Below are 24,265 nucleotides of genomic sequence, written 5' to 3'. Positions count from 1 at the left end.
AGGGGGTACCAGGCTATCCTGCTGTGTCACGAACATTCTAAGCTGGGACCAACTCAAAGAACACCCAAATGGACCTGAACTGAAATTAAGGTATACTTTAGGTTTCAGAGTAGCTTTGAACTTCTCTCTTCTCATTTTCCTTCTCTCTAAATTGTGGGCCACAGCCACTTTGATAGTTGGGTCAGGAGAGTTCAAAAAACCTTCTTTGCGCTCCATCATGGCGGGTCATAAACAGCATAACTTAATAGTTCCCTTTTCCATGTGGAGCTTCGCTCCCTGCCTAAATTTTCTGAAATGCAGATTATTCTTAAGTCTGAAAAATGATGCTAAGAGTGAAATCCAGAGAGACCCACATATATCTTACAAACAACATTTAAGCAAGGGTGATTTTCTTGTAAGGACAACATCAATTGACTGTACTTTTACATTTGTATTTATTTAGTTAGCTCTTAGTTATCACCTTCCTCCCAAAAGATTTAGACACTGGCAAGATGTACTAACTAAAAAATAGAGACAAGAAGTTGAGGATGCAATGGGACCCTGGCCAAAATACTTAAGCTTCCTGACTCAATTTTTTCTGCCACTAAATGTCTGAGAAAAGTGCATGCCCAGACCCTTTCTCTAGGCTCTGACATCTGTGAAGAGCACTCCACAATTTCACGGCTAATCATGCAAACCAGAGAGTTTGGCTCCACTTGCTTTTAAGGCAAATAGTTCAATTCTCATTCTAGTCAAAGCTGGTTTCAGAATCTGGTGATTCATTTACAGGATGTCCTGGCCTCTGAGGTAAATGTTAGCATAATATTTTAGGTAAAATTTACATGCTAATATTAGAAAAAGGTAACATCAACTGCCTTCATTAACTTGTGGTCAAGGAAACTAATACTGGAGAACAATTACCAGAACTTAAAAAAAAAAGTTTAATTATAGCCTCCCTTCTACACAGGAGGAAGCAGTCTAGACATCTCTGTATAAGCCTGGAAGCAAATGAGTGAAATCCACTTCACCACATTCCTTCGGTTTAATGTATCAAGTCTACGCAATGGTCTCTTTCTGCTTTGTAAAAGTGACTCCATTTTAAGGCATCTGCCGTGCAAAGCATACAACACTCTGTCCTACTCCTAAAGGGCAGGTATATAGGCGAGTCAAGTGACCAAAATTAGAGCAATTGGGTTGGAACTCGCCCTACAGGTGAGACCTTCTGGTCTCACAGGTGTTACCTTCTGCTTGCCTTAGAGGCCAGAGACATCAGTCTCCTTTCCAAAAATCAAGGAAAGGGATTCTGATTCTGGATAGTTTACACTTCGTGTCTTCTTTTAAAATTAGTGTTGACTTTGTAAAAACGTGACTTCTGAAATCCAAAATCTGGTTCTACTTTTAGAAACAGATAACACCCTGAAATTTCATTTTGGTCCTCCTCTATCAGGGTACCATGGCAACCACCGCATTTTGAAAAAGAAAGCATCTGATCCCGATATCTAATGGAGGTGGAGGGGAACAGCACCAAATGAGGAGAAGAAAATAGGTTCAGTGGTTGGAGTGACCTTGCAAGGCGTCGGTCAGTGCTGGAATACCCTTTATCGAAGTGAAAGATTCGGGAAAAACCCAAGATCACTACTCAGTACAAAAGAAGAGGATAAAGCACCTTTTAGACACATTTCCAAAGAGGAAAGATTTAGAAACACATACACACACACACGCACACGCACACCACAACACGGGACTTTTGTGGCCCCTGGGTCTGGGCATGGGGCAGGGGTCAGGTCTGTCTGCAGCCCTGCCTTTCCATACTGACTGTGCCGGCGGCGGTGGCGGCAGGAAACCTTCGGCGGATGCAACTGTGCAAACTGAGATGGGGCAAAAGGGTGAGCTACCAGCCTAATCCCGGGACTCTCTGGCTGTCCGCGCTTCCTATCTGGATAGCTGGCAGGATGCTGAGTCCCCTGGACCCGCCCCTTAGGTCTGGACTGGAGGAGGCGCGCGGAGCCTCGAGCCGAGCCGGGCTCTCCGTCCTCACCTGGAGGTGACTGACGATACAGTACGGCTCGGGCTTGTGCAGCCCGCACGTCGAGGTCACCGAGAGCTTCTGTGCTCGGCCGATGAGCAGGTCGCCCGTGGCCGGGTAGCAGCTGCCCTCGGCGCAGCCGTAGCTGAACTCCGGTTCTTGGGCGAGCACTTGGGCTCCGCACAGGGCTGCGGAAGGGGCAGGCGACAGGGTGGTGGGGGAGGCACAAGTAGGGAGCGAGCCCGAGCAAAAGGAACAAGCAGGGGCGGGGACAGAGTATTCAGAAGCAGAAAGCACAGAAAAGAGACAATGGAGAGATGAGCGAGAGAGAGGCCGGGACGTGGAGAGAAGGATTCGGGGAAAAACACAGACACATCAGGTTTGTCCAGCAGCCCAGAGCATCACTTCCCGTAAACCACTGACATTCGCGCCCACCCTGATCTGCCCAGGAAGCAGCTCTGGCCACAAAAGGTAGATGGGCAGACGAGCCACTTCCATGTGCCTGGACCTGGACGCAGGGAGGCGGGCGGCCAAACACCGCACACCCGCGCGCACGCGCGCGTGTGTGTGTATGTGAACCCGCGGGCACGCGGCAGCCTATGCATGCTCAGTGTGAGAGTGCGAGTATGTACGCGTGGAAATTTGTGAGCGTGTGGGAGCGCGAGTGTGTGTGCTTGCGTGCTCGGAGGTCGTGGGCGCTTCCCGGGGTGGGGAGGAGGCGAGGTGGCAGGTTTCGCGGGGGACACTGCTTTCCCGGGCAAGGGGCGAGTGGGCAGTCCCTGCGGCTTTGGAGTGGCTTCAACGCTTCGTCATTCCAGGGAAGCACCCGGTCCAGCTGTTTCTGGCGCCATCCGGGGGCAAACAGCGATGGTTAATTAAAGCCACATGGCCCCAATCGGTTTCCAGGACTAAGCCTGCGTTCAGCTCGGGCACTTTCCTGGGAAATGGGCTCCAGGGGAGCCCTCCGCGGCAAGCCCCTCCAGCCCAGAGAGGCTGTTCCCCCACCCCAGCGGGGGAGAGACCACCGTGAACAGGCCGAAGGTGCAAAGCCCCGACTGGCGGCCGCGGAAGCCCCCGGGATGCGGGTCCGCGGCGATCCTCGCGCGCCGTCTTCAGCTGCCACCAAGGGCGCTGGGGTTTAATCCCAGGGCAGAATTACCACCCCAGTCCCCCTCCCGATTCCCCAGGCTCCCTGGAGGCTGGGTCAAATGGCTTTTGGGTTTTCTTCCCCCCTGTCCAAGCTCACCCTCTTCCCCCCACTGTTTCCTCGGAATTACCTACGAAACTGAAAGCGAACACCTGGAGCAGCCCCATGTCCAATCCCTGCAGCCGAGGGGACACGGCACAGGAGGGGAGAAAACGCCTGCCGAGCCGCCTGCTCCTTTTTCCCGTCTTTCTTTCTGGAGAGGTGGGAAAAAAAAAAAAAAAGCAAACGTTCAGAGAGAGGAGAGGGGCCCTTCCATTTCCTGCCGCTCCCACGGAAGCAGAGGGTGGGAGGGTGGGGAGGGGAAAAATCGCGCAGCCACTTTGTTCTCCTCACCCGGCGGTGCGAGCGCTCTCCCGCTGCTGGCAGCCGCGGAGCCCAAAGAAGGGAATTAGAAAGTTTAGCCTTGGGAGGAACCGAGGGAGGCGTCTCTGCTCATGCGCACACGGAGACTAGGGGCCGAGGGGGCGGGCGGCCGCAACTTGGCGAGGAGCTGGTGAGGTCCCGGTCCCACCCTGCGGGGAGCCTCTTTTGTTTTAAGGCCGCGTCTGCGGGCGCCGCGGGGTTTTGGCTCTTCCAGTTCCCGGGCAGCGGCCGCGGGTCCGCCGCCGGGTGCGCGTCCAGAGCGGGGCGCCGAGGGCCGGGCGGTCCGGCGCGGGGGCGGGCTGCGTCAGGGCTGGTCGCGGAGGTGGGTGCTCCGATCGCCCCGGCGAGAGGGCCTGGTGCGGACCTCCCGCGCACTCGTGCATTTACATTTGTAAGGAGTGAGTCACGAAAAGGTGCCCAAGGCTACAAGTCTGGTACCGTGCGCTCGGGGAAGGCGGGTTAATCCTTAAGAAAGAGGGGTCGACCTGTCAGGTTTGTTCCTGAGAAGGAACTGAACCCACGGTGTCACTGAGCTCGGCGCGACAGCTGTAATGTCTTCATATGAAGAAAGGGAACTGCTCTTCTCTACGCTTCCTTTGCGCCCGCGTTTGTCCTGTCTAAAGTCACTGCCACCCAGGCGGCCTCGGCATTGAATTACCCATTCTAATTCTGCTTTTAAAAATCTACTTCTTACCTAAATCCAGACCGTGGCTGTAATTCAGGGAATGTGTCGAACGACACTATTGTTAGTGACGCCTTTTTCCATCTCACTGTGACAAGGTTGCCTCAGCCACAAAGCCGGAGGTCGCACATGGACACACTTCTCCACAGTCTCCGCAAAACACCACCTCAGCAATTCTAGAGAGGAACTCCCTGGTATACAACTGGGGAGGTGGGCGAGAGGGCCTCTAATGAAGGGTCTCAAACAGCACTGTGTGGACCTGTCTGGTTAAAGAAGGGGTAAATATGAGCTCAGCCATCTCCTGGGGGTTGAAGAGGGAAAAGAGGCTGGTGGTGGAACTCTGCCACCCTTTCTGTGAATTAGCCCAATTCTGCTGCCTTAGCAATGGGTGGGGTCAAAGTTTGAGCTTTCTTTAGTCCTGCTCTGGGCAAAAGTGCTCTGAATAAGGGGGGTATAGTTAGTTGTTAGTCCAGTCAGGAGATTTTGCTTGTTTTCTAATGAATCACCTCAGGGAGAAGGGTGTAAGTGGCCAGGTCAGTTTTTAACTTAGCTGCAATGAAATTTGGCCCAGGGAAGTTTAATCATTAGACCATAGAGTAAGCTGTGTTATGAGTTTATAAACTTCTTTTCTGCTGAGGGAGGCAGGAGCCTCAGGTCTTGATGATGCATTCATCACCAAATCAGCACTTGCCCTGCTGCAGCCTCTGCAATTTTGCCTCTAACTGATGCTGGGGATCCTTGGTGCTGGCTGGGCAGCCCTGAGAAAGCAGGTGCTGTTGTGAGGGTCTAATATTGCGATGGAGGGTCTTCAGAGCTTAATTAAAAGAAAATTATTCAGAGGCAAATGTCTTTTCCCCTGGTTGAGCTTTGAATACCCTGGGCCAAAGTTGCTTATCACAGTTTTTCATCCATACAAATTGCAAGCGTCATTGGGTTCTGCTTCTCTCCTGAGACTGGCCCCTGCTCTCTCAGCAGCTGTGTGCTCCCTGCTCCTTGGTAGTTATACCTGTCCCCCATCGGTATCCTTGCCTAGCGTGCGAAGAGTTACTCACCTTCAACACCCTCTAAAGCCCCGCTGCTCTCTGACCACCTCACTCTCAGTGGTCAACTTAACACTGCTGAGAAAATGAGAGATTTGTTGGTTTTGTTTTGGGTTTTTTGCATGTATAGGTGCAGGGGGAGTGTGTATAACACTCGCTCACCTTCTGACCACTCTGTCTATGAGTTTGTCTTCTCCATTCCCACCTTTGTCTTTTGTACTTCTGTCCTGGAAGCGTGTGCCCTCCTCTCCCATCCTAAGAGCAATGCTCTCACACACAAGCCTGCTCGATTCCCCCATCTGAAGGAAAAAAACCAAAAACCTGCCTTTATTCTACACCCTCTCTACTCTCCTCTTTTCCTCCTTTTGACTTCATAGACCAGCTTCTTGAAAGGATAGTCTGCACTTACTTTGTTTCCTCCTGGTTTTTCCTTCATCTCATTATAATACGGCCTGCATCTCCACCATTGTTCTCAGCACTTACCACAACCCTCTACTTGCCAAATGCAATGGACATTTTCCCTATTTGATCTCTTTGTGGCATGTGTTTCACACGATCACTCTCTCCTCCTTGGGACTCCTTTTTCCTTGGCTCCCAGGACACAATTCCCTCCAAAATTTTCCCACAGGACTCTGAGTCTCTATCTTACATTTCTCTTTCCCTTCTCTGATCCCTTAAACATTGGTGCTCCAGACGGTTCTGTCTCTAGCTTCTTTTCCCTCCACACACTTGCATCCACATCCAGGGTCTCCACCACCTTGGCCTTGGTACTCCCCACATCTATAACTCTAGCTTATACCTTGCTTGGAATTTACATCCAATTTCTACAGCGTATTTAATCTCTCTACTTTGATGACCTATGTGTTGCAAAACTGAACTCATCTCTCCACTCACCCCTCATAGAACAAAATATGTTCTTCTGTTTCCAATTTCAGTTATTGGCACCATGAGCCACCCCTTAGCTCAAGACAGAAACCTGGGAACAGGACTGGCTCTAGGATTCTCAGGGCCCAGTGCAAAATGAAAATGAGCATGTGGGGCCTCTTGTTCAAAAAGTCATGATTTCAAGATGGTGGCAGTAGAGTGTTAAACCAAACCTGGGACCCTTCTAGCTGGGGGGCCCTGTGAGATTGCGCAGAGCACATGCCCATGAAGCCAGCCCAGCCTGGGAATCATGCTGGACATTTCCTTCTCCTTCACCTCTTCCCACCCCAGCACCAGGGCCTGTCATTTCTAGTTTACTAGCAACTAGTCATCATGTCCGCATTGCTCCAACTTTATTGTCCTGCCTTAGTTCAGTCTCTCAGGTCAGTTCTGGATGCCCACAGGAGCCCCCTGGCTGGTGTTCCTACTTCCAAACTCTTCCCTTCTCCCGTCTAATTCTCTATAACACTGCCAGAAGGATTTTTCGGAGGCACAACTTTGATCATGTCCCTCCCTTGTTCAGAAGTCTTCAATGGCTTCCTTATGCCCATGTGAGCTTCCTGAAATGATGTACTTTTTTGTGTGTTTGTGAGGAAGATCAGCCTTGAGCTAACATCCACGCCAATCTTCCTTTTTTTTTGCTGAGGAAGATTGGCCCTGAGCTAACATCCGTGCTGATCTTCCTCCACTTTATGTGGGACACTGCCACAGCATGGCCTGACAAGCAGTGCGTTGGTGCGCGCCCAGGATCTGAACCCGGGCCGCCAGCAGCAGAGCGCACGCACTTAACCGCTGCGCCACAGGGCTGGCCCCACAATGATGTACTTTTTATACGTTCATTTCTTTCTCTGCTACACAGGCCCTCCTTGGCTTCATCAACTTAGTGAACTACCACACGTCTTTGAAGCCTCCACTTAAACATGACTTCCTCTTCTCCCTCTCTCCACCCGACTGTCTACCAGCACCTTGTAAAAGCTTGTTACAGCATAAATGACGTAATGCTGTGACTATCTGTTTATGCCCTTACCTCCCCCAATAGACAGCAGGACAAGGACAAGTACTGTGTAACGTTACTTGCACAAACGTCATTTGTGCATAAACATTGCCTAATGTGACATGGGGTGCATTGTGGTGCTTAATACATGTTCTTGAATGAAAGTAAATAAAGACTAGTCTCCATGTTTTAAAAACTTTCTTAAATCTTAAATGTCCACTTTCTGCCTAACAAATTTCTAGTCAACGAGAAAAAGAAATATCACCAGACTTGAGTTCATTTTGGGAATACTTCCAGATTTCACTCACGAACAAATTCTTCCTCTCTGTAATATTTTACAAAACTTCCTCTGATTTCTAAAGATGTTACAAGTTTGAAGGAATGAAGCACTTTTGTCAGTAAAGCCCATCGAGGCTTCACTCCTGCTGCCGCGACCCTCTCACCCTCTCGTCCCGCACCTGTGCTTCCCTGGCACGACCTGCTTCAGCATAAGGCAGTCTTGACTGGAGAGTTCTGCAGCGTTTTGAATGGCAGATGGGATTGCAAATTGTTGGCTGTTCCGTCTCAAAGAACGTGTGTCAGTGATCTCCCTGAGGCATTTATTGTTTTTGTTTGAAAAACAACAAGAACTGCTTTCAAGGTCACCTTCACACAGTCTTAGAATGCACTTATGTGTCTCATTTTAAATCCTGGATTAACAGGGGAACAACAAGGACGTTACATTCTAGGCTTTGATCTTTAGGTCCTAAAACCGGGCTATTTGCTTAACATTGTTCTCATGTACAATACTAGATTTTTTGCTGTTTTGAAAATTAGATTTTAGTGTACTTTGTGAGACTCAGAATTGATCTAGAAAAGTAAGTTCAATGACCAGTAAAGTTCAGGACAAATGTCACACAGCACTTTCTACGTACCTCTTTTATAATAGGTAGGACAGTAATTTGTAATTTTGTGTTAATTATCCTTGCCTCCAGGAGCATTTTGAGGGCAGGACTGTATTTTATTGGAATTTGTATTCCAATCAGATGGCCAAGTTTCTGGTGTATTGTACATACTCAATATCTACTTACTGGATGAATAACTAAAATTGAATAATCCTTTCTTATGACCATTAAGGGAGCACATAGGGGTCATTACTGTCACCCCCTATAATCAGGAATCCATCAGGGCCTGAATCAGGCAGGGAGTCAAGGCATTTTCAGTCTCAGACCACGTAATAGAAACTGGGGGGGCTTGCATTAACATCCCTTCACCTGGTAACAGCACCTAGATTTTTTTTGAGAGGATGGTCCTTTCACATTTTCAGCCCACATAATTTGGATGCAGCTAATCCCTCCGTGGGATCCAGGCTCATCAGTGCCTTTCCATCTCCTTCTTCCCAGCAATCGATTGAGGGATAGGTATGCAAATCAAATTTTCCAATTAGAGTGACTTCTGGGATTTTTGTGGGAATTATTGGGATTTATCATGGGAGAGGTAGAAAAACCTCTCTTCTCCCTGAACTTGGAGTTATACGGATGGCAGCCTGGAACTGGTGGAGGCTGCTTGAGACTGGAGCCAACACAGTGGAAAGCAGAACTGAGGGAAACAATAGGGCAGATCCTTAAGGACCACCTTGGAGTATCTTGATCCAGCTATGCCTGAAGCCAGAATACATTACCTTAGCTAATAAATTTTTCTGGATATGTATTGTAGCATGAGAGAGTTATAAACCTTTGTTGTTTTTAGCCTGAGATTTGGGAGTTTTTGTTTTTTTTAACTGCAGCATAACCTAATTTATCCTGATTCAGGCAAGTCTTTATCAACACGTAATGTCTTAAAAATGGCCATCTGTCTATTCCTAAATATCTTAAAAAAAGAAATATCACAAATGAGTACCCAAGCCTATATTTGAATGTTTTAAAATAGTCACTAACATAGGTGAACAAAGTTCGTGTAAAGAGCACGTCATCCGAGCTCTTTACAGGCTTTCTGCAAGGTCGCATACCCATTGCACTCCACCTCCCAGAAAGGTGGCAGGATGACGCTTTAGATTCAAAGGGAGATAGCAGAGCACTTTCTCTCTACCCATCTACGCCCTTGAATTCCAAACCTTTTAAAGTTCTAATCTATATTTAACAGGAATGCCATAGAAATGCTCTAAATGGGGCAAGTTCACTATTTATTCTTTGTTTATGTATTTAGCATCTGATTGCTAACCTGGCCTTTTAAATATGAGTAGGAGAGAGACTAATGTCTGAGGTAAAGCTAGAGAGCCGTAGGAAAGCTCTTTAAACATATGTTTTTATTAGATTCATAGCAGGATTAACTTAAATGTAGTCAGCTAAAGGCCTTAAGACCTGAATACTACTCATGAACCCAAGTTTCATTTTTCTGGCATGTTATATCTCTACCTTCATTCATGAGTGATTCATCGTGTTTACTGCAAATCACCAACGTCAAATTCAGTAGGCAGCTAACACTCAGAGGTTGGTAGTTAAGTTTTAGAAAAACTTTTCTTAATTAAAATCAGTTCATCTCTTATAGCAATCCACCTAAAACTATATTTTAAAGATTATTTTGAAAATTTTATTTCAGCTGATGGTATTACTTTCCCCAGCTTTATGAGGATGCTGAAATTCAGTAATAGCCAGAAAAGAAAAAAAGACTTCCTTTATTCCAATAATTTTTTGAATCTTCCTTTACTCTGCTTTTTGATCCAAATTCTATCTATCTTCTCTGTTTGAGAGGTCAAGTTCAGCTCCCAGTGAGGCCCTGATGTCCTTGCTCCGTCTCCCCATGAGTTCCAAGTCTCGTGCCTGGCACACAGTAGGACCTTAGGAAATGCTGAGTGAATGAAAAAGGGCTTGTTTAACCTATATATATATATTTTTTATAATTTTATTTATTTATTTTTCCCCCAAAGCCCCAGTAGATAGTTGTATGTCACAGCTGCACATCCTTTTAGTTGCTGTATGTGGGATGCGGCCTCAGCATGGCCGGAGAAGCGGTGCCTCGGTGCGCGCCCGGGATCCGAACCCGGGCAGCCAGCAGCGGAGCGTGCACACTTAACCGCCAAGCCACAGGGCCGGCCCTAACCTATATTTTGAATCTAGTAAGATTCAGGCAATATCTTTGTACCAGAGGCTTGAAGTGATAGTCTAATCTACTCTCTTGCTACAAACCTATGTCATAGTTCTGGGTTAATTATTACCTAGGGTGATCCAGGAAATGATTTAATTAGCAAGTTAAACGCTGCACTACAATTCATGGCTTGTACTGGGAGTGGATCCTAATTCTCAATCCAGTATTTTGACCCTGGGAAGATGAGATCTTTGATATGAGCACGTTTCAGAGATGATAGAAATGCTCGTAAAAGCCGTCCCTCTCTCAAAGAGCAGCAGTCTTGCCTCATCCCCTCCAACCGTAATGCCCTTGGCCTCCTAGAAGAATTAACTCTACAACTGCAATTCCTCTAAAAGAATAAGCTTGCTCTTCTGGAAAGAGCGTTTATTTCATCACAGCTGCTGCCAAGGCTGCTAATCAGATTTACGTAGGCCAGCCCACCCAGAGCTGAGTGGCTGCCTTTTTATCACAGCAGAAACAAGTCAGCACTAGGTCTCTCTCCAGGATTAGGTGCCGTTTTACCTATTGGGCTGTTTGCCAGACAAAGAAGTTGTAGGATGTGTTTGCTCTTTTCAAGATGGCTAATGACATGCTGCTATTAACCTCTAAGACTAAATGGTTTCCACGGAAGTCATGGAATATGGCGCTGACAATTCAGTCATCTGCTCAGACGACTTTCTAGTCCAGGTGGCGCCAATCACCACCGTTTGGCTGACCCTCAGCAACTCCTCCTATCTACCCAATTAGGATCTTAAGCCTTCACAGCAACATACATCTTATTCTCTAACATTTCTTGAGCATTTACCACATACCAAGCTCTGCTGTGTACCAACGGTATATATTCTACATTTAGAGAAGGCCAGGTTATCTTAAATGTATACACTATTGGTAATGATCAACAAAGTTTAAAGTCTAAGATGAAGGAGGTATGTTGCAGTTGTCTATTTCTATAAACATGTATATACATATACAAATACACACACACCCATGAATAGACAATGATAAAGTCCTAGAAGGAGGCATAGCAAACAGGTAGTGGTGGGTAATTTGAGGGAAGTTACAGGGATTGTGTTTGGAATGGGGGTTAAAGGGGACTCTTGCCTTACCTGTAATGTTTTAACTTTCTTTTAATAAGCAGAATGTATTTGTCTACAACTGGCATAATTAAAAACAAAAAAATTCTAGCCAAAAGTCTTTTTTGAAGGATAAATGTTTGTTATGCTTTGAATAAAGTGTGCTATAAATGTTGACTAAGTCTGAGTTCTTACCTTGAAATACAAATTCGAAGACCTGTGGAATTAAAATTCATTATTTCTAGTCACTAATGGATTTACTGAATGACATGACAAGGCTCTTACTCTGCAACCATGTAAGTCACATTTCTGTGTGCCTCGGTTTCCTTATCTGTGAAACAAGTACAAAGTTCAGGCTCTTTGAAATCTGGCCCCTGTATAATCTCTCTCATCTCTGCATTCTCAGTCTATCAGCCTCCCACCCCACCAAGCTCTAGCTCGATATCCTCACCATTCTCAGAGCTCAAACCCTGTTTTTTTGGCTCATCCAGTTCCTCCTGCCTGGAATGCCGTCTCCCTCTTCTCCGCCAAGCAAGCTTTTCCTTATGTTCAAAGACCACCTCTGATGATACTTCACGTGTGTAACCTTCTCAATTCCACTGCCCAGGTACAATACTTAGACATACATCTATTGGAGGTCTTCTAGATAGTTCTAGAACAGAAGTGCCATGCATGAGGCCAGGCACCCTGCCTCTTGCACTCACTGCTGTATTCCCAACACCAGCATGGCGCAGAGCACATTGTAGGTATGCAATGAGTATTCACCAAATAGTTGGTTAATGTATGAATATATTTTTTGTGTATGCTAAATCGCAAGCGCCTTGAGAGCATCCTAATTTCCCCAGCACGGAGCACACAGCTTGTCAGGTAATTGTTGAATGCATGCATTCAGTAAGTTCCTGGAACTATGCCCATTGTGCTTTCTGGGGAAAAATCATTCAGAGGTAATTCTTTAGCCAGAGTGAGTCAAGGAGTCAAACACATTGGTACTTTTAAAAAAGGCATATAGCATGTTCCATTTTATTCTGTGGGAAAAATAAAAATGTGAGCAGTTTGCTGTGATTCAGATACATGAAGTACTAATGAATACATACAGCATTACCATTAACTTGCTCAGCGACTGCTCTGTACTGTGACAAGGAAAGTGTAATCTATATGAGGATTACCAAGAGGCAACCGCACTTGCACAATCCTGTGAGAAGCTGCAAGGTGGTGATGATATAATGGTAAGTCAAGTCCCCAAGTCTTATCACCTCATCTGTAATGAAGTTCATGAGGGCACTAGCATAAGTGATGACTGGGAAGGTAAAATTGTGCCTTTTTGGAGGGCAATCTGAAATATATTAAAAATTAAAATATATATAACTTTGGGAAAACATGCCAAATTATGCATATAAAGATGTTTACACTATTGTTTATAACAAGATGATTTATAACCTAAGTCATCAATAGGGGATTTAGCTAAGTAATTATGCTAGACCCCTGTAATGGAATACTAAACAGTTGGCTAAAAAGCTGGGGCCTATTTCTATTATTTAACTGGGGGAAAAGTAGGCTCTAATTATGAAAAAATTGTGCATTATATGTATTTTATATTTCTTGAGGGACTAAAAAGGGAAGCTTCCAGGAATTGTCTATATATACAGCCCAAAATATTAAGTGATAGCTTTTTTCCCTTTATGATATTTTTTTTTTCTATAATGACATGTATAGCCCTTGTTCTAAAAATTATTTCAAAATTAAGATAGTTTCCTATGGTTGCATTCTCAAAAGTGGCCTTTTATATTTAGAAGTGAAGTTCACTTTAATATATTCTAGCTGGAGATATTGGGCAATGTTCACATCCCTAAGAAAAGGGTCTGTCTTTTGGCCAGCCAAAACTAGGGCAAAACAAATCAAGCTTGCTAATATCCCTTAAAATATGCAGATACTTGACAGAAACTTGAGTTTGAGTTGAGTAGACATGTTATGGTCTATTTGGGTTTGAATGTACTGTTATAGTAGCCATGATTAATTTTGTTAACTGCTTCCTTTGCTCCTATGTTCTCATCAAAATATGGTAAGCTGTGTTCACAGTTGAATTTTTTTCTTTTTTTTAATAAATTTTTATTTTTTTATTTTTTTCCCCCAAAGCCCCAGTAGATAGTTGTATGTCATACCTGCACGTCCTTCTAGTTGCTGTATGTGGGACGCAGCCTCAGCATGGCCGGAGAAGCGGTGAGTCGGTACGCGCCCAGGATCCGAACCTGGGCCGCCAGCAGTGGAGCACGCGCACTTAACCGCTAAGCCATGGGGCCAGCCTTGAGTTTTTTTCTTACAGAGAAATGTGTTCAAGTAAATGTTTAAGTCTTTCAAATTGTCTGTATATTAGAGTTACCCCCCCCACTCCCAAAGTGGGTCGAAAGAAAATTGAATTTGTTAAGGAGAAAATTTAGTATATACATTTCTATATATCTGCTGTATAGAATGTATGATGGTGATCTAAAGAGTTGAAGAACAGAACTGGGATTTTAAAAAGGAAAAATTATAACAAACTTTATTAATCATATCTAAATAGATTGACTTTTTTACATTGTAAGAAATGTTAGACTTCCTCTTTCCAGATGAAAGCAATTGTTCTCTTAGTCCTGAATATTTAATCTTTTCCATTCATATTTTGCCTTTTCTAGATGAGTCATAAGGCAGTATGACCAACACAAAGCTAAACCTGAATGCCATAAAGATCCCCAAGTGTTTATCTTTAGATATGGGATGTTTATACAGCTTTTCCAAGCTTTGAGCTTCTTCCCATGGTATGAATCTCTGGAATCCTCAAACACTCATTTGGTTGTTAGATTTTCAGGCTCCATTTAACTCCCATTTCTACTCCTTTCTAGAAAGTTCACAGTTGGGGATAACTTTAATAGACTCAATTAACTGAAAATAAAGAAAAAAACTTGGATTAATTTAGATATTCACTTTAACAGATGTGATAATCTAGATAGCTGTTTGGTTATTAGAGAGTCCTAGAAATTGGCTGAATAGCATATAAAACTAATGCTTCCAACGAAGTAGTTCCTTTAGTAGTTAGGTTTATTTTGTTTTCCTACATAATCAAATGATTTTTGTTTAATAAATATATATTGTAATAAATTTGAGATATAATAAAGCTAAGTATCTAAAATTTGGCCTACCTTATTTATAAGTTACATTGTTAGTCTTATTTTTAAAAGGTACTTGGAAAGTTTTGAGGACTGAAAATAATTCTACTGAATGTGTTTAGTAACTACAACTATATGCTCACTTAGTTGGCCAGTCTCAAAAGACATACTAGTCCCCCCAAGTTATATATTTTTGCTCACTAACATTAAGGATAAAGTATTTCTATTTGGTTAGCTACTTTGACCTTTGTTTTAAGTAGAATTACTTTCTGTGAAATATTTATTAACACGTTAAAAATATGTAACTCCTAAGACGGGCCATTTATGTAAAGAAATAGGTCAGTCAATTTTAAGGAAATGTTCTACCGTGTTTGATGGTCCATTTAACAGAGCCTAAGACTAGTTAAAACAGCAAATTGTCTTGAAAGAGAGGGTGCAATCAGCATTATCACGGGACATATTTCCCATCACACCTGCCTCGGCATTTCTGCCAACCAGCTGTGTGACCCTGGGTAAATTAATTTTAGTACTTTTCAGAAAATGAGGGGATGGGACTAGTGAGTTCTTTAAATCTCTTGCATTTTGGGTTTCTTAAACCTCTTAGCTGAAAGAGAGGCAGTATCAGGGACCATCACGTGAGGGCTCCTGACATGCTTGCAGCTAGTATCTCTAAGGGTTTGCCCAGCTGTATCTAGAACTTTCCTAACACAGTCATTTTATATCTTTTCCCATCAGAGGTAATATCTCCAACTGGTAACTTTAAATGTTTTTCACTGTGTATGTTTTGTGGGTTAAATATTTCCAAGTCTTCACTGAGAGGAAGTTCCAGTACTAAAGATTAGATTTTAATTCTTGGTGCCATGTTGGGATGACTAGAGAGAGCTCTGAAATGCAGTATACTTAATCTATTACCCTCTAGTGAATATAAGATAAAATGCAGCCAGCCGCTGTTCCCTAGCCTTTGGGTATTCATCATCACAGAGAACTATGGTTGTCTGTGGGACTATGTTGGTTATCGCTATGAATCCAACACTTGACTGTTAAAAATCACACAATTTATATAAACATGAAGAAAACACTTTACGTCTCGGTTCAAAAACCCTGTACATTCTGATTAATATATTTAGTATAGATTGTGGCAAGCTTGCTTTGTGTAACAAAGTTTGTTCGGTTGGCAGGCTGAATCAGAGGCAGATTGGTAGGGCAATAGAAGCCTTCTAGAATGGTCACTCATAGCATTTAGTAAGTAAAGCTCAAGATTTTATGTAGGTTCAAGCTATTCCCCAGAAGAGAAAGGCTAGGTGCTGATGGATGAGCAGGTGAGCAGAACTTAAGAGAAGTTCTGCTTCGGCTACTTTATGTTGGAGGGAGAGGAAAAAATTTCTCCTTCTTTTGCTCTCTCAAGAGGAGAGAAGAAATGGGGCTGAGGGCAGGAAACATGAAAGAATGAACAAGGAGACTGTCTTCTGGTGAATCATAAGCAGGCAGCTTTGTTGCTAAAAGCCTCAAAGCTCATAATCGAAAAAGCCTGTGAGAAGTTTGGTCACCAAAGTTCTTAACTTCTTCACTTTTCTGAGGCACCAGAATTGGGACTGGGAAAGAACTTTTAGTTATAAGCATAAAGTGAATGAAAAAAATTCTATTCAAGCTTGTAGTGGGGTGGGGTTGAGCAAGGGAGGAAGAAGAATGGGCATGTATGTGCTGGGGTTTGCACGCAGGAAGGTTTGATTAATTTGTTCAATGGCTAAGGATTACTGAAAAACCAACAAATTATAGTTGCATTTATATAGACTTTGCATAAATCTTAAGCATATATAAATACATAAACCGTTATATTTGTATATAAAAATGTTTTCAAATGTGTCCTTTAATGTTTTATGCTTAGCTACTTAATGCAATCACTTTTTCTAGACAAAGCCTAATTGAAGGAAAAGGAAAGGCTCAGTGAGCTCTGCCTGGGAAGTGTAGCTGTTGCCTGTCTGTGAGGCCATGACCTTCACTCAGGAGTGGCTCACCCTGATTTATGGCTGCGTGACTAGGAATATATCAACAGTCTGGTAAACAAACATACGCGGCAGAGGAACAGCGAGAGTGACCAAGAGCAGAGGGAAGAGACTAGATTTAAGAGGAAAGAGGAGGGAGCACAAGAGAAGGAAGAGTTGTGTGAGCTTGGTCTGGGGGAGTTTTTAGCGGGGGAGGAATTTCCCGAGAGAGGAGAGGACTTTCAATAGCTGCTATAGAGTGTGTTTGTTATTGAGAGTGGGAGAAATGGGGGAAAGGATTTCTGTCTTATGCATGTATTCTATTCCCACTTGACATTTTTTCCTCTAAATATTGAGGTAAAGATTTGAATTGTTCCCAAGTACATTGTTAGAGGGGCTGAACCACATGGTGAGCTGGTTTCATATTACAGTTGAAAAAATTTCAGTTCAGCGGTGGTCTGAGGACTGCCTGACTTGCAACAATTTGGAGTCAATTTATGGAACTAATATGTAAGCGAACAAATATTTCTAGTGTTCCACACTGTGCTAAGTTCTATAAAGGACATAAAAGTGGCTGAACACATCACATGCTTTGTGTCCTCATAGAACTTACTATCTGGTTAGACAGGTGAGGGATAACAGCCAACTGGCAACATAAGAGAAATTCAGAGAAATGTCTTTGAGCTAGGCTGTAGAGAGAAGCCTTTCAAGTGAGGTTTTTTTTAAGGAGGAGCCATAGAAATCGGGATTCAAGGAGGCCAATGCTACAGGAGCGGTGGTGCAGAGGGGAAATGCAGACGTAACACACACGATGTGATAATCAGTATGTCGTGAAGGATTTCAGTAGTACCTGGCTCTTCTCAAAGCCCTGTCACATGAATTGGCTCAGTAACCCTGGGAGGTAGACCGGGTATATTTATTAGCATTCTGCAGCTGAAGGAAATGAGGACATGAGATTCAGAGGTTGTGAATTGCCTAAGTTCATGTAGGGGACAAGCCAGGCTTTGCACTTGTCACCTGACCCTTGGTCCACTGTCTTCCTGCTGCAGGGCAGAAAGGGGACTGTGGTAGCAGTCTGGAGAGGGCTTGGAGTCCCCTTAGCGCTCCAGAGATACTAATGGGGATGTTAGTTCAGCTGCTTTAACAGAGACCAAAATCATAGTGACGTAAGTGGGAGAGGTCTGCTTTTCTATCATATACAAGTTCAAGCTGGCAGGGAGTCCACGGTAGTCAGGCACAGGCAGCTTTAACCCACAGGGTCGTTGTGCCTCCCCTGATCCACTTGCCCCCCCTCTATGCCCCAGGAGGCTGATCTACATGGGAACATCAACCGGGTCCCTTGGTTTAGCTAATGGGAAGCACTAACAAGAGACTGGACAGGAGGAGGGGAGTGACATCAGGGTGTTGATGCTCCGAGACCCTCTGCAGGATTATCACGGCTAGCTACATCCCTTGACCAAAGATCAGAGTTCCTGTTAAGTGGTCCTCCTACACATTCTGTCTTCAATTTGCAATTGTCATCCTCTCTCCTCACCGTTGGCCAAACGTGGTAAAGACCCCTTGTCTGGTGCTGGCTCTGGGATGCTGCACTATCCTTTATGGCTTTCCTCTGCCCTGTCCGCATCTTTGTACATAGGCCCCTTATTAAACTGTCCCAGCTCATGCCCTTATACCCTGGGACCCTGACTGGTACAGTCAGCCAGGGAGCTAGGTTTTTCTACCTTGTTTCACCAGTATTATCCACATCTAGATGGTCATATTTGGCTCACCATATCCAACCCAATCGAAGGGGGAAAAACAAGTGGAGGGTGTATTTTAGTTTCCTATTCCTGCTGTAGCCAATTACCACAAACTTACTGGCTTAAAACAACACAAATTTATGTTACAGTTCTGTAGGTTAGAAGTCCGACACAGGTCTCACTGGGCCAAAATCAAGGTGTTGCACAGTTATGTTCTCTTCTGGAAGCAGTGGAGGAGAATCCCTCCCCTTGTTTTCCCGACTTCCAGGACCACTTATTTTCTTTGCTTCGTGGTCCTCTTCCTCCATCTTTAAAGCCAGCAACATTGGGCCAAGTCCTTCTCATGCTGACGTCTCTCTGACTCTCTCTTCTGCCTCCTTCTTCCACTTTTAAGGACCCTTATGATTACATTGGGCCCACCTGGATAATCCAGGCTACTTGCCGCAGCTTGAGGTCAGCTGGTTAGTGCCTTATTTCCATCTGTAACCTTAATTTCCCTTTGCCATATAACGTATTCACAGGTTATGAAGATTAGGACGTGGACATCTTTTGGGGGCCATTATTCTGCCTACCACAGAGGTCAAACAGCTTCCTTTTAAGGTTGTGCCCTTAAAGTTGCACAAACAGACTCACTAACCTCCTGTTGGCCAGAATTTAGTCACAGGGTAGCATTGAACTGCAAGAGAGGTTGAGAAATACAGTCTCTCTAAGTAGGCAGCCATGTGCCTGGTTAAAGCATGGAGGAGTTCTATGACCAAGAGAAAGAAGGGGGAGAATGGATACTGGACAGCGATTTCTAGCCTGTGCCTCATCAGGCTCATTTGTTCTTGCCAGGACCTACTGTCCGTTTCCCTTCATTTTGCCCTCTTGGTGCTTTTGACAAATTGCACTCACCTACTGGCCCTCAGTTGCCCTTCACGTGGGATTGGTTTCTAATTTATCAGAAGATATAGAATCGTTTCCTTAATGGACCATACTAGCTACCTTATAGTCACTTCTTTCCTGATCTTCATAAGAATTTTCTGATGTGAATAGCTGGGTTGCAAATGTTTCTACCTGGCCTCTGGTAACAGAGTTTCCTCATGCTTACTGGCTGACCCACATCGTGTGTGACCTACTCAGCCCACTGTCCATCATCTTGCTCTCTCTTCCCCACTCAGTGTCTTAGATCCTGCCCCTGTTATTGAATCTTGCCAGTTTTGGTCTCCACTGGCTTGGTCACCACTCTCAGTCCAAATCTTAGCTCTCCAACTCCTGCCCTTCACTCAACCCCTGCTCCGAGATGCTCAGAATTCAGTCCAGACTTCTCTATGTTGGTCCCTCACACACCTCAACAGATCTCCAAGTGCTTAGGTAGATGTGGTGTTCACTCAATTCAAATTTAGGAAACTATTAGAATAATTATAACAGAGGCAAAGAAAATGTATGCATGTGGATGCATGTAAGTTTTTTATAAGAATTAAAATGTATCTTCTAATCATATTATCAATTGACTATTTATCATGTATAGGTGCTTTACATACTTTATTTTTTTTTGGCTACTCACATCAAATTATCTTTCTTAGATGAGATGCAGAGCCATGCCTTTACCATGAAAGCTGACGGAGCATCCTATGGGCAGAATACATGGATCTAAAACCAAGAGTGGAAATATATGTAGCCCTGCTCAAAATTATATCCAAATGATTCACAGGCAAAACTTTGCTTCCTATACCTATGACTATGGGCTCTGGTCTCTAAGGAAGTATGTTTTTACTAGATGACACGAGTTGTTCCACTGAATTGGAATAAATACCAATACCCAGCTATTTCAGGCTCCTCATGCTAAAGGATAAACAAGCCAAAAAAGTGTGTTGGGGGGCGGAGTATAATTTTGCCTGGGGTAATTGCCCTTGATCCTTAAAGGGCATTAGAGCTGATGGTACACAGTGGCCGCAGGGTGGGAGGTAAGACCGGGATCTGGAGAATCCAGTCCTGCCATGTCCCAGGGAAAGAGGGAATGTGGGAGCACTATACCCCTGCACATGCAGGACCTCCAAAGGCTCAGAACCTTCAGGAAAGAAGGTTTGGGTCATTCCACCTGGGAAAGAGATGCTTGCTGAAGAGAGAGGGAACATGGGATGAGGAGTCAAGAAAGAAGATCGTAAATCCCAACTATAGCCTCTTGAGTAGTTACAGAAATGAAGTATGCAACCTGAATCTGTGTTTCTTAATATGTGATGTTTTGTATGTATTTATATATTTTTTAAACTTTATTTATTTATTTTTCACCACAAAGCCCCAGTAGATATGTATGTCATAATTCCACATCCTTCTAGTTGCTGTATATGGGCCTCGGCCTCAGCATGGCCGGAGAAGCGGTGCATCAGTGCGCGCCCGGAATCTGAACCCGGGCCGCCAGCAGTGGAGCGTGGGCATTCAACCGCTAAGCCACGGGGCTGGTCTGTACTTATATTTTTTATTATAAAATATAAAATATATTTGATTTCCTTTTTATCTCTCTTCTTTCCTCCACTATTCTATACTTGGTATATGTTGGTGGCGGACTTGATCATTTTGATTACAAGTTGTAGTACATCAGGGCAGAATTGTAACAGACATGGAAAAGGAACAGAGCGTAGCTGGAGACCAGAGCCTTAGAGCTGCATGCTCTCAGGGAGTGATGGGACTTTGGGTTGGATCCCTTGAAGACAGGGTGGATGTGCTTTCAGATGGCTGAATGAATGTACCCTTATCTTGGTGGAAACATTTGCCTTGTTTTTAGAGGAAAAAATGGGATAAAAATGTATTTTGATATTAAGAAGTCAAAGAGGTGAACTATAATGGAAATCTGTAATTTTCTGATGCTTGGCATCAAAATCCTTCCTATTTTGGAAGATTCAAAAGATACATGGAGGCAAAACTCCCCTCCCACGACCAAAGCTGGAGGGGCAGACATTCTCTCTTCTCATTCCCTGGCAGCCAGGGCACATGAAGAGGCTCAGTCAATTGGATATTTCTACCCGAGATTCTGAGTCATGAGAGAGGGACACAAGATCCAGAGACAGTCGGAAGTTAATGGGATGATGGAGAGTGTCCAGCAGGGCCAGCATCCTAACCTGAGTTTACTGAAGTGTGATCTTGGATATGTTCCCAGATGCATAATTGTCCTTGGTTACATTTTCTCCACCGATTTCTTCAATTTTATTTGCTATCAAATATTCTTTCAGTAAATTCCTTTCCTGCTTAATAAACTATCATTGGTTTTCAGTGTTTGCAACCAAGAACTCAGAATGGTAAGATCCTAATATTTAATTGGCTTTTTATCGTTAGTTATTTGGATTCTTTGCAATTTTAAAATAAGTAGTGCTGCAATGAATTACCCACAAAGCTTTTTCCCCCTGAATTTAAGATTTTCCTAATGCACAGTTTCAACTGGTCTTAAGACAGATTTTGCTACACATTGTCAAATTACTTTGCAATGTATGAGAGACTGTTTCACTTTACATCTTGAACAACTGATGGAGCAAGTAATAGAAGCTAGGATGATTTATTTGACATTACTGAGGAATGAGATTTTTCACATATGTACATTTTTTTTTAAGAATAACCAAAGCTTATTATTTTCAACACCAAAGTTGAGAAAGCATAACCAGTTTTAATTGCAATCTTTCCAAAGTACATCACATACTTCCTAACCTCATCCAGCTGCAACCCCCAGAGGCCCACAGACACGATGGGTTTATCTTGCCCTTGCACTTGATTCCCCGGATGACTGTGCTTTCCTCATGGCTGGGGAATTTTCTGTCTCCAGAACTCAACAGCCTCCCAGTAAGAGCACAGAAACTCTTTCCTCTTTAACCCTTTCCTTGCTCTCTGGCGGGTTACTTGTATAATCTCTGAGCACTGAAAAAGTGGAATATTTGAATGTTGCTATTGCAAACAGATAACCGTGCTTGTAAAACTTAGTCTATCATTTGTACAAAATGAAAGTCAGTATCCTGGTGGGAAAGCTGGAGTGCATTCCACCCTCTACATTGGAGTAAACAACTTAGATTTTGTGACAGCAAATTTTTCGACTCTCTGGTTCATTCTGTGTGCCATTCCTTGGTGGAGGTTCCCAAAAGCCTTAAGTGCTGGATCTGTGGAGCGTTACAATCATATTTCAAGAGAGATTTCTGGGTGGTCCTTCCTGTAGAAAAGTTTCATTCCATTCTTCAGGATCTCCAGGGAAACTGCAATTTTCCTTAATAAAGTACATTTTAAGAAATTTCAGGGCCGGCCCCGTGGCTTAACGGTTAAGTGCGCGCGCTCCGCTACTGGTGGCCCGGGTTCGGATCCCGGGCGTGCACCGATGCACCGCTTCTCCGGCCATGCTGAGGCCGCGTCCCACACACAGCAACTAGAGAGATATGCATCTATGACATACAACTATGTACTGGGGCTTTGGGGGAAAAAAAGGAGGAGAATTTGCAATAGATGTTAGCTCAGAGCCGGTCTTCCTCAGCAAAAAGAGGAGGATTAGCACAGATATTAGCTCAGGGCTGATCTTCCTCACAAAAAAAAAAAAAAGAAATTTCATATTTATGTGTAACCCTCAAGCCTCTTTGTTGAATTTTTAAATCCATTTTTTATGAGTCAGTCCTTAAGAGAAGTGGCTCCGGCTGCTTTTCCTCTTTCATACATCAGTTTCATGTATATTTTTTCTTATTCAAAAATGTGGGGCCAAATTCCTTTAAAATCCCTCTGATGGATAGCTTTCACAAACAGAAGCAATGAGCTCTATTACATAGCATACATGGAAAAAAATTACTGTGAAATCATAGACCATTTTGAAATGACACATTTTGTACTAAACAACACAATTGCTAGTCTTGTAAAAATAAGTAACAGATTTTACAGCAAAAATGCTTGTAGACAAATTATGAAAAGTAGTTCAATATTTATCCTTTTGAATATTGTTCCAGTGCCATTTGGGGAAGACGGAATCCTTTGGTTGGGAGAATGAATACGCAGGAAAGCGGGTGTAAGAACAAGTTACATTTTGAATTGTATGCATTTTGTTTGGAAGAGAATAGTTTTACAGATAAAGTAATAAAAATAAAATACAGGACCTTCTAGTACATTCCATCCATACTTATTCCATCCTAGTATGAGATATTGATTTATTTATTTTAATTTAATTTGTTTAAATTAATTTATTTTCCCGTGGTAAGAACATTTAATATGACATCTACCCTCTTAACACATTTTTCGGTATACAGTACAGTACTGTTGGCTGTAGGAACAATGTTGGACAGATCTCTAGAACTTATTCATCTTGCTTAACTGAAACTTTATGCCCACTGATTAATAACTCCCCATTCCCCCAGTCCCCAGCTGCTGGCAATGTATTTAAAGTTTAGGTTCATTTGACTGAAATGAGTATCAGTAAATAGAATACTTAATTAGATTTGCACTTGTCATAGGTAACTAATTATTTTTAAGTCATGAAAGGAAAGGAAGGCAAAGGAAAGTTTTCTGAGACCAGAGACAACCTCTTGACTCCTCCTTCTATTCCATAGCAAGTGGCGTTTCTGTGGCCCGGTTCCACTCCCCAGCCACACTGGGCAGATCCGCAGCAAGCAGAGACCTCAGGGAAGGAGGCAGAAGAGGCTGACCAGTTGTGTTTCCCAAGTTCAGCATAGCTCCTCAGGTTTGCGTATCAGAAGCCAGAAAAGAAGGCACAGGTGATTTTGCACTTGAGCTCTACCTAACTATAGCATGTAGCATATTTATTTTCCTGCTCAACGATTTCATTTCTAAGGGCAATGACTTGATCTTCCAACTGTTGCAGTTGATTAGCTTTTTCTTGTCTTAGATTCAAATCTTCGATCTTCTTTTCTAAATCTGAAAGAAGAAAATGAAGTAAATGATGTATTTCCATTTGATAGATTCCTCCTGGATACCCACACTATACTAAACACAGGGATTTATATGTCTCTTAAAGATATATTTAGTTTTGTGTTTTGATTCAATAGATAAAATATTTA

At 43.6% G+C, this 24,265-nt stretch overlaps 2 protein-coding genes across 2 annotated transcripts in view; both read right to left on the bottom strand.

Annotated features, from left to right (window-relative positions):
* Positions 1–3,760, bottom strand: part of LAMB1 (laminin subunit beta 1) — a 70,556-nt gene extending 66,796 nt beyond the window's left edge. Inside the window, exons 1-3 of the mRNA XM_004439279.3 lie at positions 3,546–3,760; positions 3,283–3,405; positions 2,018–2,193 (exon numbers count right to left, since the gene is read on the bottom strand). Coding sequence (XP_004439336.1) covers positions 2,018–2,193; positions 3,283–3,319 — 213 coding nt within the window. The 5' untranslated portion in view covers positions 3,320–3,405; positions 3,546–3,760. The remainder of the gene's footprint in view (positions 1–2,017; positions 2,194–3,282; positions 3,406–3,545) is intronic.
* A 19,819-nt stretch (positions 3,761–23,579) lies between these two features.
* Positions 23,580–24,265, bottom strand: part of LAMB4 (laminin subunit beta 4) — a 111,279-nt gene continuing 110,593 nt past the window's right edge. The window contains 1 exon segment of the mRNA XM_087437110.1: positions 23,580–24,122. Within this exon segment, the coding sequence (XP_087293236.1) occupies positions 23,986–24,122 (137 nt within the window). The 3' untranslated portion in view covers positions 23,580–23,985.

Source organism: Ceratotherium simum, chromosome 1 (genome assembly GCF_057802395.1).
Source record: "Ceratotherium simum simum isolate JZ-2026a chromosome 1, ASM5780239v1, whole genome shotgun sequence".
NCBI lineage: Eukaryota > Metazoa > Chordata > Mammalia > Perissodactyla > Rhinocerotidae > Ceratotherium > Ceratotherium simum.
The sequence above is the reverse complement of the archived record's forward strand: the minus strand, read 5'-3'. Positions and strand labels throughout refer to the sequence as shown.